The 17973-nt window shown below is 39.9% G+C and overlaps 1 protein-coding gene across 1 annotated transcript; it reads left to right on the top strand.

Annotated features, from left to right (window-relative positions):
• Positions 1-750: 750 nt before the first annotated feature.
• On the top strand, positions 751-17973 carry trmt1l (tRNA methyltransferase 1-like). Its single transcript, XM_085252356.1, has 16 exons — positions 751-812; positions 3987-4082; positions 4229-4291; positions 8690-8803; positions 9016-9080; positions 11298-11454; positions 13186-13306; positions 13391-13470; positions 13765-14017; positions 14476-14688; positions 14770-14960; positions 15568-15634; positions 16507-16670; positions 16748-16813; positions 17227-17353; positions 17513-17973. The coding sequence occupies exons 1-16, from the start codon at positions 752-754 to the stop codon at positions 17700-17702; spliced, it is 2028 nt and encodes a 675-aa protein (XP_085108482.1). The 5' UTR covers position 751; the 3' UTR covers positions 17703-17973.

Raw genomic sequence — 17973 nt, 5'->3', positions numbered from 1 at the left:
GGAGTCAGCCAGTGTGTAGCGGGTCAAACAGGTGGTGGGATGCAAGACAGGAGGAGCTGGCGATGGCCTGCAGGGGTGGCAGAGCGCAGCCAGTGATTTTTTGGGTAGTGTTAATTACGCTCTGCGCAGCCTTCCTGTTCTCAGTAGTGACCCTAATGCAAAAGCAATGTATAAGTCATTGCAGTCATTGTGTAAAAGCTTACATTCTTTGTGGAGTAATTACATGCTTATCACATGTTTGCTTAGGAAAATTAGGAATTGTCTCAAAACTGGTTTGCCATATGAATGGGTGGTTCATTCCTTTAGCCATTACATTAATCATTTCATTTTTTAACAGTCAGTTTAATAATAAAATTCCATGACAAAATATTGCAACAAAAACGGAAAACCTGTTTGGAGACATTATCTTATAATTAGGTATGTCATAATTACAAATATTCTGATCTTGTAATTCTTTTTGTCAACATCATTGAAATGAACCAGTAAGAGTTCTTCTTCACTTTCTATAGGCTACTTGCATAATTTGACACTGAAGGTATCTGGTTATCCTCAGCACGTTGTCAGGTATTCTGAGTGTGGTATTATTTTATTTGCAACAGTAACTCATTTTAGATTATAAAATGTGTATTAATCACGCTTCTGTCGTGAATGCGATGCGCTTCCGTAAAATGTCAAATTGCGTTTAAAACAACGCGCCCTACGTAAAGAACGTAGAATAGAACATTTCCTGTGTGTGCTGCTGTAGTTCGTAATGGCGGAGCTTAAAGAGGCGGACGCTGCTCAGCTACACCAGGAGGACGTCGATAACAAACGTGGGTAAACTGTAGCGCCTGCATGTTTGGTCGCTAAATTTGCAAACATACAATGCAGCATAAATCATACTACAGGCATTATTAATGCTACGCAGCCTATTTAACGGGAGTTTGAGTTTATAACTGCGGAACTAATCGAGGGCCTCAGCATGGAGCTCCGCCATAGGACCTAATAGTCAACAACATCAACGACAAAAAGGGAGGCGGTAATAGTACTCCGCTATCGCTTCCTGTTGCATGAGATAGCGCAGCTGGCTTTGAACATCTGCTGATTTTAATGTGGTTTGAGTTGCGTTTTCAGTTAACCTGGTCTCATCACGGAGCTGCACTACAGGACCGCAGAGCCGCTCACTTCATACCGCTTAAACTGTTCATTTATTTTAACCGGTGTTCCAGCTTAACTGGTTTTGGTTTTCATTGGTGATGTTTGTGAACATTTCATCTGTGGACCCAAATTCAGGGCCCTATTCTAGGAAGCATGTCCAGCAAACCTTAGCTTAAAAATAAAATATGAGTTGGTCAACTTTATGATCGGCAACTCCGGGTTGCTCCAGAACAGCTGATCAGAGTAAGTTCAGTCAACTAACTCTGAGTAAGTTCATCCTGAGTTAGATCCAAAATGTATCATTTTAATTTAATATCCATACTCATCATTTAGCCAGCTTGAACTTTCATTAGATGAATTTGAATCCTAATTCTACGTTTGATTTTAGATCTAATGATTCAGCTGAAACCTGAAAGGTCAAAATGCAAGAGAGAGAAAGTGAAGATGAAATGCAGAGAGACTGATCAGACACAGTTTACTGATGGACCCAGATAGCAAAGAGTCCAGATGCATTCATCCACAGTTTAGTTTAACCTTCAATAAAAACAGTTTCTGCTATAACTCCAGTAACGATAAAGAATTCCATTATTTCTACCTTTTATTGGATAAAAATGCTTAAAGACAGAAAAACTTTGCTTTAATGTTGCCAGTGTAAGCATTCGTCATTTGGTCAAATATTAACCTGATAGATGTTGGCTTCCTGAGATTCACTGTTTCACATTTAACAAAAAAAAAAGCAGGGCAGCATTTTACGAAGGAGTGTTAGGGTCATATTAAGAAAAAAATATTTCAGACTATTTTCAGACTTGTAATTCTATTTTGAGATAAAAGTCAAAATTTTGTTTTTTTTGGAAAACATCAAAAAGATGATTAGATTACAGCTGCTTTACCCTCGACCCTCAGAGGGTATCGCAATTGTGGCAGTTTGTTCTGAAACAACAAGAGTAATCTCCACATTTCGACTGTAACTCTTTTCAAGGAAAGGAAAGGTGGCTAGGAGAATTGCTAAGAACTTGGGTAAAGACAAGAGCCTTGTGTTGTTAATTATAATGACCTTACACTATTGTCCTTAAAAATGTAATGCTGGGTGTCACATTGTTAAGGACAGATGGATTAAAACTACAATGGGCAGAAGATGGACTACAAGATGCACATTTGCCAACACGTGTTCTCATATCAGTGATTTATGGAAGTCATATAAATGAGGTCAGCCTGTGGACAAATATCCCTTTGTTCCAAAGGTTGGAATTTTAAAGATAGAGGAACTTTTATAGGGCCATATTTACAAATGTCTAAGCTGCCTTTTGAAGTTGAAAAGCTCATGGCTTTAAAGAGTCCCAGTGTTAGTTTTGTGATTGAAAGTTGTGAACAGGAGGAATTTTGTGGCTGAAATATGGAGTTTCACTTTCAGGAGGAGAATATTTAAACCAGTTACGTTATCAGGCGAGTGAGTCATCTGCACTTCAAGTGGATGGCTCAAGTTGTTATTGCAGTGCCAAAACATCGGCTCTGTCCTGAAATTTCGCTCAGTCCTCACACTGAGCCCCACAATAACACTGTCTTTGTTGTGCTGTGAGCACATAGTGAGTGACTTGTTTTTGCTGACTCTGTAACAAATTAAGTTTTACTATATAACTGCCTACAAGATGCCAAAGATCAGTAAACACAAAATGTTCTTACCCTTAATGAAAACAAGGCTTCAGAATAATACCCCTATGGATGAGTTCACTTTGCCCACTTCCTTCTTATTGTTCTTCTACTGTTAGAAATCTTTAATGTTTCTAAATATTTATTTTAAATTATACAAGCAGTTGACTAGTTTTCGCCATTACATGAAATTACCAAAGCAAAATCCTGTCGTCCCCCAAAACACATTGAAAAACGTATTCATGCCGTCATCACCTCTAGATTGCATTATTGCAGTTCTCTGTATTTGGGTCTTGACAAGTCTCTACATAGTGGTTTGGATCCACCCATTTATGGCTACAAGAAGTGCAAGAAGACTTAATTGTGGACCACATGGCATTAAACCATGAAACAAAAATGGAAATGACTAAAATGATAAGCTTGGCAGTGGATGGAACAACAACACTTGAAGGACAAACTGTATACCTACATTTATACCTGGAAAAAGGATAACATTGGAGAAGGGTTTCAAGATTCACAAAGGCCTAACCCAAGTGTCTGAGAGGATTAGCGAGGGCCTCGTGTTGATCACTTGTTCCTTAAACGTGCATCAGAACCACAGATAAAGCCAGATGAAGCACAAATGGGTAAAACATAAAGAAACTCTGTCTGGAAACATGATGTGATGTTATTCTTGTTCTTGTTAATGTTGTTTTTAAGTTAAGCTTTTCTTTCTCTTCAAAGAAGTCTGTTAGTAACTTTTTTAAAAAGTGTATTCTGCTGACATTTATCTGAAATGCTTATGCCTGACATACTTAACAGTTGTGTGTGGTAGAGAAAAATCCAAATGTTCTTTTAATGAGCTGTTTTTTTTTCTTTAAGTGCATTCAAATTTAAGTGGGGAGTAAACTTCAGTGGCAACTCCTTAACTTTATTGTTCTCAGGTTTTGTGAAACGATGTCAAATATTTTTTATTTTTATTGAAATAAAATCATAAAATCGAATTTCCATCATTTTCCTCTGACCTGTAGTGATTAATTTGGTATTAGTTGTCTAGTTTTGGAGAAGTTGGTCATAGAGGTAAATATAATAATACTACTACTACTACCAATGATGATGATGATAATAATAATAATAATAATAATAATTAAAACTTTGAGCCATTGAACTCCTTTAAAATAGTTAAGGAAGTATTTTTCTTTTCTCTCTCTTCATTTCTGAAGGTGGGGATGGGGGCGATGGACCATTTGTTGCTGAGGAGACACTGAAGAGTGAAAGTGCCACAGATGATGATGCCAAACCCTCCATCACAACCGCTGGTAATTAAATACAACTCGATTTTTGTTAGGATTTGCATAACAGCTGCATTCCTGTGCTCATCAGAATTGAATCAGGTAGCAATAATGACTAAACTTTAACTGGTCTTTGTAATAATATAACAAGTGTTCTGTTTTTCTCCAAATAGAGAGACACCTCTCCATTCAAACTAAACTGGAGGGCCTTGAGATGCTGGTTGACCTCAGTGGTGGTAAATTCATTTCTTTAGTTTTTATTAGACAGTCAGTGACAGACGGGCAGATTTAAAGACTTGTTGATTTGTTATTGAACAATTAAGATAAGATAAGATAAGATAAGATAAGATAAGATAAGATAAGATAAGATAAGATAAGATAACCTTTATTAGTCCCACACGTGGGAAATTTGTTTTGTCACAGCAGGAAGTGGACAGTGCAAAAGTTATGAGGCAAAAATTAGAATACAATAAGAATAAATACAGTACACAACTGTACAGAATAGAATAAAATAAAATACTATATACAGTAGAATAAAATAAAAATAAATATACAATAAGATAAAAATAGAATACAAATACAAATACTATATACAACTGAGTAAAAATACAACGATGACAGAAAGGATTATTGCACTTAGTATTATTGCATATGTATGGATGTGTGTGCTTGATCAGTTAAAGTCTTTATTGTGGAGTCTGACAGCAGTGGGGAGGAAAGACCTGCGAAATCTCTCCGTCCCACACCGTGGGTGCCGCAGTCTCCCACTGAAGGAGCTGCTCAGTGCTGTCACAGTCTGCTGCATGGGGTGGGAGATGTTGTCCATCAGGGATGACAGCTTAGCCGCCGTTCTCCTGTCACTCACCACCTCCACTGGGTCCAGAGGGCATCCTAGAACAGAGCTGGCCCTTCGGATCACCCTGTTCAGTCTCTTCCTGTCCCCAGCAGAGATGCTGCCGCCCCAGCAGACCACACCATAAAAGATAGCAGAAGCCACAACAGAGTCATAGAAGGTCTTCAGGAGTGGGCCCTCCACCCCAAACGACCTGAGTCTCCGCAGCAGGTACAGCCTGCTCTGCCCTTTCCTGTAGAGGGCGTCTGAGTTATGAGTCCAGTCCAGTCTGTTGTTCAGATGAACACCAAGGTACCTGTAGCTGTCCACAGCCTCAATGTCCATACCCTGGATGTTCAGTGGTTGCAGTGGAGAATGCTTGTGCCTGCGGAAGTCTACCACCAGTTCCTTGGTTTTACTGGCGTTGATCTGGAGGTAGTTCAGCTGGCACCAGTCCACAAAGTCTTGGGTCAGACCTCTGTACTCCTTGTCGTCCCCATCAGTGATGAGGCCGACTATTGCAGAGTCATCAGAGAACTTCTGCAGGAAGCACTGGGTGGAATTGTGGGAGAAGTCTGCAGTGTAGATGGTGAAGAGGAACGGAGCCAGAACCGTTCCCTGTGGGGCCCCCGTACTGCAGACGACCCTGTCCGACACACAGCCCTGAGTCCTCACATACTGTGGTCGGTCGGTGAGGTAGTCCAGGATCCAGGTAGTGAGGTGATGGTCCACTCCAGAGTTCTCCAGCTTGTCCTTTAGAACCGAGGGAAGAATGGTGTTGAAGGCACTGGAGAAATCAAAGAACATGATTCTCACAGTGCTTCCAGCGGTCTCCAGGTGAGCGAGGGAACGATGTAGGAGGTGAATGACGGCATCATCCGCTCCAATGCCAGGCTGGTAGGCAAACTGAAGTGGGTCCAGTGATGAGCTTATTAGGCGCCGAAGCTGAGCCAGGACCAACCGCTCCAGGGTCTTCATCAGGTGGGATGTCAGAGCCACCGGCCTGTAGCTGTTGAGGTCCTTGGGGCGTGAAGTCTTTGGCACTGGTACAACACAGGAGGTTTTCCAGAGCTGTGGGACTCTTCCCAACCTCAGGCTCAGGTTGAAGAGGTGCTCCATCATCCCACACAGTTGGTCCGCGCAGGACCTGACGACCCTCGAGCTGATGCCATCTGGACCCGCTGCCTTCTTGCCATTAATCCTCCTCAGTTCCCTCCTAACCTGGGTGGTTGAGAGAGACAGGCTGGAGCCTTGTGTTGAGTGTGTATTGGATGCTGCAGTTGGGGGTGGGGGAGAGTGAGCAGGGTGAATAGAGGAGGTGTGAAGTGTCTGAGGTGGAACAGCAGCAGTGGGGGTGGGTGAGTCTGCAGCCGATGTTGCAGACTGCCTCATGGCTGAATCAAATCTGTTGAAGAAATGATTCAGTTCATTTGCCCATCTCACATCCCTCCCAGGCAGAGAGTTCTGCTGTTTGTGGCCCGAGATGGTTCTGAGGCCTCTCCAGACTTCACCAACGTTGTTTTGTTGAAGCTGGTTCTCCATCTTCTGCCTGTAGCTCTCCTTCCCATTCCTTATCAGTCCCCTCAGCTCTCTCTGCACCCTTTTCAACTCCTCTTTGTCTCTGGATTTGAAGGCCCTCCTCTTCTGCTTGAGGACGGTTTTAATTTCTGGGGTAATCCAAGGTTTGTTGTTGGAGAAACACCGTACAGTCCTGGTAGGTACGGTGTTATCCACACAGAAGTTTATATAGTCAGTAATGCATGTAGTAAGGCTGTCGATGTCCTCTGCGTGGTCATCACAAATCACCTCCCACACAGTCGACTCAAAACAATCCTTAAGAGCCTCCTCGCTCTCCTCATATATTCTAATTACATATTAGAACAAAATTGATACCCCCCCTCCCCCCGTGAGATTTTCAACATAGCATTTCTAAACATAGTAGTTTTCCTTACAAAACTTCCTTAGAAAGTTTTCCTTAGAATTAATTATTATTATAGTACACAGTAAATACTTTAAGAAAAAACAATAATAAAAAACGATGGATATACAAAGTTATCACAGATATTCCAAGTGTCAAGAACTGGAGGGAAAAGTAATGAAGAAATTCAAAGAGAGGCACACAGTAAAGAACAGGCAAGTGAAAAATAAAAAAATGAATAGTGACAGATGTGTATAAAGACTCCAGTAAAACTACCAAGACACTAGTGAATAACCAATAATAGCCAAGCCGGGAACTATAGTGAGGAGACTCACAACAACTATGCACAGGAAGGGACCATTATGTTGCAGGTTGGGAAAAACTTTACTTCTGCAGAAGAGATGCCTTCAAGCCAGCCTGAAGTATGTTAAGGATAACCTAGAGACAGATTATACGGATATGTCCTTTGGTCAGATGAGATGAAAGAGCTCTAGACTCTTTGGTTATAGAGAATGCTGACACTCAGAGAATACTGTCGTCAAATAGAAACACTGTGGTGGGAGTATTATGAAATATTATCGTTTTAAAAAAGAACAGCTTTTCATTGTCCTCATCTGTATGTTAGCTTATTGATTATGTAATTATTTAGCTAATACCAATAAAGTAGCTAAATGACACAATAACAATCCCTCACCTTCAGTGTGTATTTGACAATCATTTCTTAAGGAATCCATTTCATACTTGTTAATCACTCTTTGTTTTTATAGTGCAGGGTGATACATTTTAGTGAACTTTAAGGGACAACGATAGGCATTTAAATTGACAGATATTGAACTGAAAATACAAACAGCTGTACAAATGTGCAACAATTCTTGTTAAGTTTAAAAAGGCAAAAACACTTCTGTAGAGTGCACCTCAATGATCTCATGATCCCTTGTAAACAAGTACCTGGGGAAAGTGGGAAGGAAACATTCTCTTATAACAGGAAGAGACCTCTCGCAGAACCAGGCTCAGGCACATCCTGGTCAGAGGGTAAAATGAAAAAAATAAGAATATAGGGAGACCAGTAAAGATGGGACAAAACACAAACTACAGGAGAGACAAACAAAACAGCAAGTAACAAATACCATTACTTCTAGATCCCGACCGATAGAGGATTTTTAGAGTTATACTGATATTTGGTCATTTCAAAAATCCAATATTGTGATATGTTAGCTGTGTTTCTTTTTCTTTCAGACACATGATATACAAACAGATTTCCCTAACATTAGTTATGTGGAGCTATTTATTTAATCATTTACACTTTGCTCAATTCTGCTGGTGTTAGCTCATCGTGTGTTGCCAACTGGGAATATACAGAGTGGCATTTCCTGGGAAAAACAGCAACACATGGTTGAAGGGTGTTTAATTTTAAAATGTTCATTTATTGGCCATATTAAATATTGATACTAATAGGGCTTGCAAATAGTTAATATCAGCCGATAGTATTGGTTTGAGGTTAAATTACACATCAAAGCACACTGATAGTAAATGCACAAGGTTGAAATTAGTATGTGTTTAAGAGGTTAGTTGACAATGAATCAGTAATTATTGATACTCTAATAATTACTGCAGTAATTTTTTTGAGTCCTGTCAAATGTGATCAGATGTGTCAGATTTTACATGATTGAAAATTTTCACAGTTTCAGACGTTGTATCAGGATGTATCAGCTTTTACCATTCAGACATTTATGGACAAAGCAAATATTGATTCAGTCCTGTATTTTATTTTATTTTTTACATTTGAAATACAGTTATGTAATAGGTCACACACCAACCAATTTATTTTAATCAATAAAGCAGTTGATTAGTGTTGTGCTGATTTTTGCCTTTTTCGCTCAAAAGCTGGGCGGAAATCGTGTCCTCTGTGTCCTGAGGAGAAATTTAAGGCCTGTTACAGCCACAAACTCCGCCGACACCTGCAGAACCTCCATTGGAAAGTGTATGCAGAGTTTGAAGGTAGGAACAATACAAATCGACACACATACAACAATAACCAGCAGTCATCTGGTTTCAACTCAAATCTGCAGCAGCAAGGAGTTGTTTCTTCTGTGTGACTGATGCTGGATCATATTTTGTGTTTAAATTTGTCCTGGATAAGGGTGTGGTCACTGTTTGTACTCCAGGGATCTTCTTCTGTATCAAAATGTGAAAACTGTTTCTTTGAACAGGCTACAGGATGTGCATCTGTCACCTGCCCTGCAGAAATGTTAAGCCCAGCCTCAGCGGAGATCATGTGAGACACAAAACACATACACACATCATTTAGGTTTTTGTAAACAATAAAATGCTAATAAGATAAACATAAATACAGGTAACAATTAACAAGTTTTAAGACTTCCTGAGTGTGCAGGGCTAAAGTGCTGAAATGAAAAAAATAAATGGATCTTTAACGTTACAGTGTGTAAGAGTAGATTGCACATTGCCGTCTGCCTCTGTGCTGTGTGTCAGCAAAGCTTTGTCCAGGCGTTGGTAGGATTTTTGTTCTATGAGACACATTTTCTATCTGCTGGTGATGCATGCGATGCAGGGGACTCCTGTTTTTGCTGCTCTTTCTGCTGCCTGAGGTCCTCATTAAGCACATGAGCAATTGTGGGCATCTTCTTGTTGTACTTACAGATTTTTGCTGTTTCATCTTCAATAGTGGTTCTGACGCTCACTAGTCCTCGGCCTCCTTCCTTATGCTTAACGTATTTAGTTCAATGAAATTTTATTCATACAGTGGTTGTTGAAAACCCCAACAATCAAATGACCACCAAACTCTTGGTGATAGTGAGAAGGAAAAACTTTTAAACTTTTTTAAAAGGAAAAGTTTTAACAGCAAGAAACCTCCAGCAGACCTAGACTCAGGGAGGGGCGGCCAGCTGCTGCTACCGGTTGGCGCTAATGGGAGAGGGGACAGGACAAAAGACACTCTGTGGAAGAGAGCCAGAGATGAATAATAATTAAATGCAGAGTGGTGTATAACCACACAGTGAGCAAAAAAGGTGAGTGAAAGAAGAAATACTCATCATGGGGATCCCCCAGCAGCCTTCGCCTGTTGCAGCACAGCTAAGGGAAGATTCGGGGTCACCTGATCCAGCCCTAACTATATGCTTTATCAAAAAGGAAAGTTTGAAGCCTAATCGTAAAAGTAGAGAGGATGTCTGGCTTCCAAATCCAAACTAGGAGCTGAGAGCAAACTGCTCTGTTGGGATGATATGATACTATAACAAACAGTAATTTTGGGTTATGTACCCTATTTTTCAGACCATAAGGCGGGTTTATATTTGTATCTGTTTTTGATTCATCGACACTGTTGATGAATGGGTCTGTTTTCATACATAAGGCGCATTAAGCGAAACAAAACAGTCAGACAAGTCAAACTTTATTAAACTCATTCTTCTTGCTTCCTCCACTTCTGTACCATTGATTCATTAATGTTGAATTCTCTGGCAGCTGCTCTATTCCCATGTTGTTGCAGTATATTAATGACTAACCTCGTATTGTGGATGGATTATCTCATTTGTTCTCCTGACTGAACTTTGGTCCGTTTACAGCATCCTGCCATGCGATTGCATTTGTCCCTAACCATCAGGAACCCTCACGTTAACTTTTATTGAGTGGAAAAAAGTTAGCGATCATCCTCCAGCTTCACTGTTTATGTTATGCTAACATAGATGTGTCGCTAGCGATCATGTAGCAAATCAATATATACCAGCTAGTCCAACTTCAGTAACCCTACAAACGTCACTGCTGTTTAGTTTTCTGTCTTCATTTATGTTGGAAGTGATGGCAGAGCTGTACCTTTTAATACTTTCAGAAATCTCTCAGTCAGAACATGGCTATATCATGTTTAGGTGGAAGCTAGCGAGTGGGTGAAAAATCCACTTCAAACCATATGGGGTCATTTTTGACCCCTGAGGACCACAGGTGTGATTATGTGCTGCCATTTAAAAATTTTAATGATTCAAAAAAACATTCTCACTAAAGTTTAACATACAGCACTCTGTGGTTAGTCAGATAGTCAAAATAATCTAAACATTTAAATATTTTATTGTTTCGTTTTATTTTCGCTCAAAAACAGATACAAATATAAATAAATACAAATACTTTATGTAAACAAGGTCTGGTGGCCCTAAATTGCAAAATGAAAGGTAAATTTTGTGTTAATATGTTAATCTTAAGTAAAACTAAGGTGAACACTGAATTGATTGACAATTTTCCTTGTACTTGAAAAAACACTCAAATGACATCGGGTCGTTTTTGACCCCTGAGGACCACAGGTGTATGGAAATCGGGAGGACAAGGGTTAAGTGCGCCTCATGGTGCGGAAAATACGGAATATGGCAATACAGGACACTACAGCAACATTAAATTCATATTATCAGCATATTGCATATTCCTTTTTCTTGTGAGAGAATGATCTGGGCTTATATTTTATCACTTTGTTGTTTGTATTCTTTCCCTGTAGGCATCTGGGAGACACGTCGCTCACTACCACTGCGTAGTGTGCTCTGTTACCATTGCCAGGAAGACGGACATGATTAGCCACTTGAAACGCCACGTAAACAAAGGGGAGACTGAGGCTAGCTACTCCGGGACCTCAGATGTCCTGTTTGAAGAGCCAAGTAAGAAACACTGAGCTAAGCTGACGTTTACAGTTGCAGTATTGATAAAAATCATAAAAGTTCCCTCAGAGGTGAAGTGAAGTTTATATTATGACTTCCAGAAAATCTCCCAAATGAAAGGTGTTTTATGGCAGGTCTGGACCCAGGGCCACTTGAAGAAGTTGACCATGAGCTGTCATGTTTACTTGTAGTAGTAATAATAATAATAATAATAATAACTTTATTTATAAAGCGCTTTCAGACAAAGTGCTGTACAGCTATTTGAAAATAAAGAGATAAATTAAATAAGAGTATAATAATAATAAATAAGAGAACAAAGCAGAATGCACTTTGGGAAGACGGTGATCTATCAGAGGCAGGCCCTGCATCATAACCATGTTCTCTGGTGACTGTGGCCTCTCTCAGCAAAACCATGTCTCCTGCCATATCACAAAAAATGCTTCAATAAAGATCTCAGCAACATGAAGATTGTGTCTTGGCCTTGAGATTTCCAAGATCTCCATCCAATCAAACATCTGGGGGGAGGTGTTGGAAAAAAAATGGCTGTTCGTTGTAGTATGAGTGAAATGGACACAATTTTAACATTTTAGAAACAATCAGAGATGGACCAGGAGTACCATTCAAAAATAAACACAACTAATGTCTCAGATTATGATTGTTTGTGATTTGTGACACAAATATAATTCTATATTGGCACAATCATCTCGATGCTGCAGAGAGCTTACTTCGGTCTAGATAGTAAAAGTTTCATCTTTGATTTCTCCAGTGCAATCCTGCTCCCACTCCAAGAAAGAAAATCTCAGTAAACATGTCCACCGTCTCATGGATTGCTGACTACTTGAGCATTACTCTTTGAACACATCAGACTTTGTCCAACTCGCAGTGTGAATAAGATCAGAGAAGCAGCGATTGCTACACAGCTTTTGTCTGTCTTGGCGTAGAATGTTGATGTGGTAGAGGAATATGAGTTCCTAGGTATCCACACTCTGAACATTGCTGGAGATTTTCTATCAGTTGTGGTGAGCACCGTGTACTTTGCTGTGGTCTGCTGGGGAAGCAGCATCACAACTGCCAACTGAATAGACTGTTTAAGACAGCTGGGCCTATGATTGGCTACAAAACTGGACAAACTGTGGTGGGGACTGTGATGGACCGAGTTGAAAAAAAGCAGGAGTCGTCACAGGAATTATTAGAAAAATAGGGTTTTCATTTATTTAACCCCCAAAAATTATATTTACAAAAGTCATAAATGTTGAGCTCATAAAAAATGTCAAAGAAACACAAATGAACTCAGGTTTTGGATCATAGCAAGTAAGAAGTAAAGAAACAAATGGTTAGTCAAAAATCAAAATGAACTGGTATGAATGCATAAGTAAACTAAATGTGTGCGCTTACAAATAGAACAAATGTATCCAAACCAATCAACAAACTTATTGGAAACCAACGCGTGTTATTGTGTTTAAATAAAGAAATGAAAATACACAAGAGTTACCGACTTTGGCCATGGGTTTGGCCATCACAGGGACCAATGGCTTATAAAGTTATTTATTGAGTCAATTTTCCAAATTGTTTTTGAATGTAAATTGTCTGTTATTTATTTTAGCTGTCTGCAGCTTAATTTCAGGGTTTTAAATGCAACACAGCTGTTAAAGGTCCTGTTTTTGTTCTGCAAAATCACAAGGTATTAGTGATAAAGAACTGATCTCTCCGTCTGCTTTATTGTGCAAACAGGTCCGTCAGGTCAAGCCTACGAAATCATGAAAGAACTCGGAACAAATGTTCAGCTCCTCCCAAACCACACCACTCCGCAGAAGAGTGACACCTACTTCAATCGCAAGATGAAGCCCAACAGGTGGAGATGAGCTCTTGTTAAAATATGTCCAGTATGTCTCTGATGTTGAGAAATTAAAGTGGAATTTGTGGGGTTTTGTTTCAGGCAGCTGGTGTTTTGTTCGCTGGCTGTTTTGGCCGAGGAGAGAAACCCTGTTGAGTGTCTGGATGCTTTTGGAGCCACAGGTGAGTATGAAATGTACAGAACTCCACGGAAGAGTTTCATTTTAGTCAGGAGTTCAAACCAAAACCTTAAAAAACAAACAAACAATAAAATAACAGAAATTTTAGCATAATCTTGTTTATTTTTCCTATAAAAATTCTATTCATTAAGCTTAGTTTAGTTCAAATCAGTTATTAAGAGGCTGGAAGGCTGTTTGTTCTTTGCAGTGACACAGAAAGTAAATTTACATCATGTCTCAGCAGTATTAGCTAATCAGCAATGAAATTCCACAACATTTCTTCTTTGCCACCTTTCAGGCATCATGGGCCTCCAGTGGGCGAAGCATCTTCTTAATGCTGTGAGAGTTACTATAACAGATATCAGTGAGACATGTGTCAAAATGATCAAAGAGAACTGCAAGCTAAACAACATCCGAGTGGACGGAGGCATGCGAGTTCCCCGGGGGTCTGACGGGCCCAGCGATGAGGTCGAAGGAGTGCCCATTGCTACTGTTGAGGTCGTCAAAATGGATGCTAATGTCATCATGCACCTGCGACCTTTTGACTACATGTAAGTGTGCAGGGTATCTTTTACATGGCAAGTTAGTAACGCTGAGTCATAAAAGTTAACCTCAGTTACTCAGTTACTGTAACTGAAGTGTTTATAGACTCAATCCCTAGTTTCAAGTTTCATTTAACATGACATTTATTTTGATCCAGTTAGTCAAAATGCGATCGTTCAGGTTGAGTCTAACTTGTGATGAACAACTACATAAGTTTTAAGTGTCTCTTAGTTTCTTAGTTGAATTGGAAACATTTATTTCTCATCTTGTCCAGTTTCAAAACAACAGGTTCCCTTTCAAAGTGGTTATGACCCTATTTCAATATAATCTTTGACTATAGCTTCATCTTTGTAGGGTTTTCATGTTATGAATCTAAATACAGTCTGTGTTATGGGTTTATGGGAGGTCCCAATTCTGTCAGAATGTCATTAAAAAATTTCTACTTTCTATTTCATGAATGTTTCAGTCACCTAGATCCATTCGGTACGGCAGTGAACTACTTGGATGCTGCCTTCAGAAACGTCCGAAACCTGGGCATCATCTCTGTGACATCCACAGACACGAGCTCCCTTTATGCCAAGTCACCCAACGTCACCCTGCGTCACTATGGCTGCCACATTGTACGTACCGAATACTACAAGGAGTTGGCAGCACGAATGGTCGTGGCGACTGTCGCCCGGTAGGCTGTTTTTATTTTAATGTGGGATGTGATGCAGAATTAAATCAGCTTTTTATACTGATTAACTTCCATCTGCTGCAGAGCGGCAGCACGCTGCAACAAGGGCATTGAGGTGCTGCTAGCGGTGGCATTAGAGCATTTTGTGCTGGTGGTCGTGAGAGTCCTCAGAGGTCCTGTGCAAGCTGATGAGTCAGCCAAGAAGTTACGAAAACTGATGCACTGCCAGTGGTGTGAGGAGAGAGTGTTCCTCAAACAGGGAAACATGGTGGATGGTGAGTGGCTGAAAATCATATACTGTAGAGGATTATTTACAAGCTTTTAAATCAGAATCAGAATCAGAATCAGAATGGGGTTTATTGCCAAATGTTGAGCAGGTTTACAACATTAGGAAATTGCTGCGGTGCTTCAGTGCAAACATGCTGTCATAAATAGCACTTAAATAGACATGGAAAAAAATAAAAGTAGGGATAAGAATTAAAAGTGCTACGTGGAAAGATATGTGCATGAGATATACATGAGATATATACATGAGAATAAGAATTAAGAGTGCTACGTTGAAAGATATATACATGAGTGCAGGTGGTGATCAGTGCCAAACATAGAATGATGCAGTGACACAGCGTAGGGTCATGTGTTAGTGGCGGGTACAGTCATATGGTTATTGTTCATGTGTCCAACAGCAGAGGGGAAGAAACTGTTCTTATGGCGAGAGGTTCTGGTGCGAATGGACCGGAGCCTCGTCATGAAGCATTAAAGCATTGAAGCATTAAAGCAATTTAAGAATCTGTCACATATTTGGTGAGCTGTAGCAAATAATTTTAATTTTAATAAGATGCTGAAGTTACCTCATCATCGTGTTCTAATGCCTGTTTGTTTCAGACACATTACCCTGCAACTGTCATGGAAGTCTGCCTGGAAAAACAGCAGTGCAGCTGGGACCTCTATGGTAAACTGCACATAGCAACACCAGTCACAGACTGCTGCGTTCTCATGTAGCTGTAATAGTTTGGTGTTAACATCCATTCTCCTCCACTTATCCTTGTGCTAACATTTAATTTAAAACATTTTTGTGGCAATTAAATTATTTAATGGCCAGTGAAAGAAATGCTTTACCAAAATCCTGATACTTTAAACCATTTTTGTTATTGAAGGATGCATCTAACACCCACAAAAACTGGGTGCATAATTTAATGATAAAAACAAGCTTGTAAAGAGTCCAGAAAGAGATAAAAGCATGATATCACCACAAGAACCAACAATCAAGAACTATTTTAAAACTGTGTGGCTCATCCTGGCCCTAGTTCTCTATTCCTCTAATGCCTTCCTTAATTAGACTAAATAACCCATCTAAAGTCTAAATATGCAAGGTATTCCCTGAAAAAGATATCATCTGGATGGGAGAATGTGCTGCTCGAAAACCTGTATGTTTTTCCAAACTGCGCTTGCACGTCTTTTCAGATGTGCGAGCTGCCAATTCCGTCTTCCTCTCTTCTTTAGTTTGAAGGATGCTTTGTTTACATTTTACATTCCTTATATTTAAAACTTTGTTAGTCAGTCCAATTACGTTTGAGCCTCTGAAAGTGGGGGGCTGTTTATGAAAAATCGCTGATATCACAACAACAGCTCCCTCAAAGTGTTTATTTGTAAGGTAGATCCTACAATAATACACACAGATGGTAATACAAAATGTAAATGGTGCTACAAACTTTTGTTAAAGACTTTCATTTAAAATCCTATGAAGTTGTGTACACAAGCAAAGAGTTAAAGTGTCATTGTCCAAATACTTACCAAGCTGTTTGTGTATGTGTGCATGTGCAGGTCTGGTCCTCTATTTAACACAGGCTTTCTGAGAAGGATGCTTTCTGCAGCTGTGAAGCACAGCATGGATGATATCCAGCCGCTTGTCAAAACCCTGATCTATGAGTCTGAGTGCAACACCCTCAAGTCTTTAGTCCACGGACCGTCTGCTCTCACCAACCAAGGTACCAATCTATCATCTGTAACATGGGTCTGATGTTGACATGGTTGAATCTTAAAAGGATCTTCTGTTCTTCTGCAGTGGAGTGCGGCGTTGTCATTAAGACCTTAAACACTGGAGAGGAGTCGGGTGCTGCTGATCAGTCTGGTGAGTCAAAGTTTTCTAAGCCTCCATTATTCACTCAGGCCTCCTACTTGGTGTGAAATATTTTCACACACATGGACAACTGAGTGAAAACCTGCAGCAGACAAGGGAAAGGAGTAAAGACTGTGTACACAGACGGCCATACTCTAAGCATGCATGTGTCCTCTAGAGGGCAGTGCAAGCCTTTCCTGCATTAAAGAGATTCATGATGAATAAATTAACTACTTGGTCTTAATTTGAACACTTTTTACAGGCATCGTCTATTAAAAAAACTATTGTAGTTTTGTCCTAAAAATTTCCTTTACTGCATTATTTCAGACATATTCAGTATAACATATATGACGTTACATAAAAATGATTTTTGACTTCTTCATTTCCAGTTTTCTGTTGAGGTATAATTTTGAATTTTCCCATAGGAAAGAGGAAGATTGCAGATGAATCTGGGAACTTTGTGAAAAAGCTCAAGTCTGATGCCGCTCTGGATCACCCACCATTCTACTACAGCATCCATCGCCACAGCATTCGTGGCATGAATATGCCCAAGTGAGTGACCTTTACCAAACTCTCTCAAGAATTCAGGTATTTTCACATTTTGGTGACTTTGCCACAAATTTGAAAACTAATGACCAAAGTACAAAAACAGGCCAAACACTAGTCAGGATCAGAGTGCACCTCGCTGTAAATACTTTGTTCTGTGCACAGGTTGAACAAGTTCCTTCAGTACCTGACAGAAGCTGGCTTCAGAGTGAGTCGGACTCACTTTGATCCAACGGGGGTTCGAACCGACGCCACGCTGCTGCAGTTTAAATCTGTCCTCGCCAAGTACAGCGTTCCTACATGCACCAACGCTAGCGCCACTCAGACCAGCGTGAGCATGGAGAAAACAGTGTGAGCAAATAAAAGGCTTCACTACTCCACACCTGAAGTGAAACTTTATTTCTTTGCTTCTTTACGCCTGAACTAAATTCTCAGTCAGTTTCAGTCAAAACATGTGGTTTTTCTGAATAAACCTTAATCAAACATAAACCAAGGAAAGATATTTTTCTATTTGTACACAAATTCAAGTGTTACAGATGGCTCATTTTATCTCTATTTATTTCTGCTGAAAATCTCTTTATTACCTTTTTGTTTCCCTTGTTTTATAAAAGCATCATAAAAATCTC

Source organism: Mchenga conophoros, linkage group LG17 (genome assembly GCF_057382185.1).
Source record: "Mchenga conophoros isolate Kocher_MC1m ecotype Shallow Benthic linkage group LG17, M_conophoros_male_GT1.1, whole genome shotgun sequence".
NCBI classification, from domain to species: domain Eukaryota; kingdom Metazoa; phylum Chordata; class Actinopteri; order Cichliformes; family Cichlidae; genus Mchenga; species Mchenga conophoros.
Note: the sequence above shows the minus strand (reverse complement) of the source record. Positions and strands in the feature narration are given on the sequence as shown.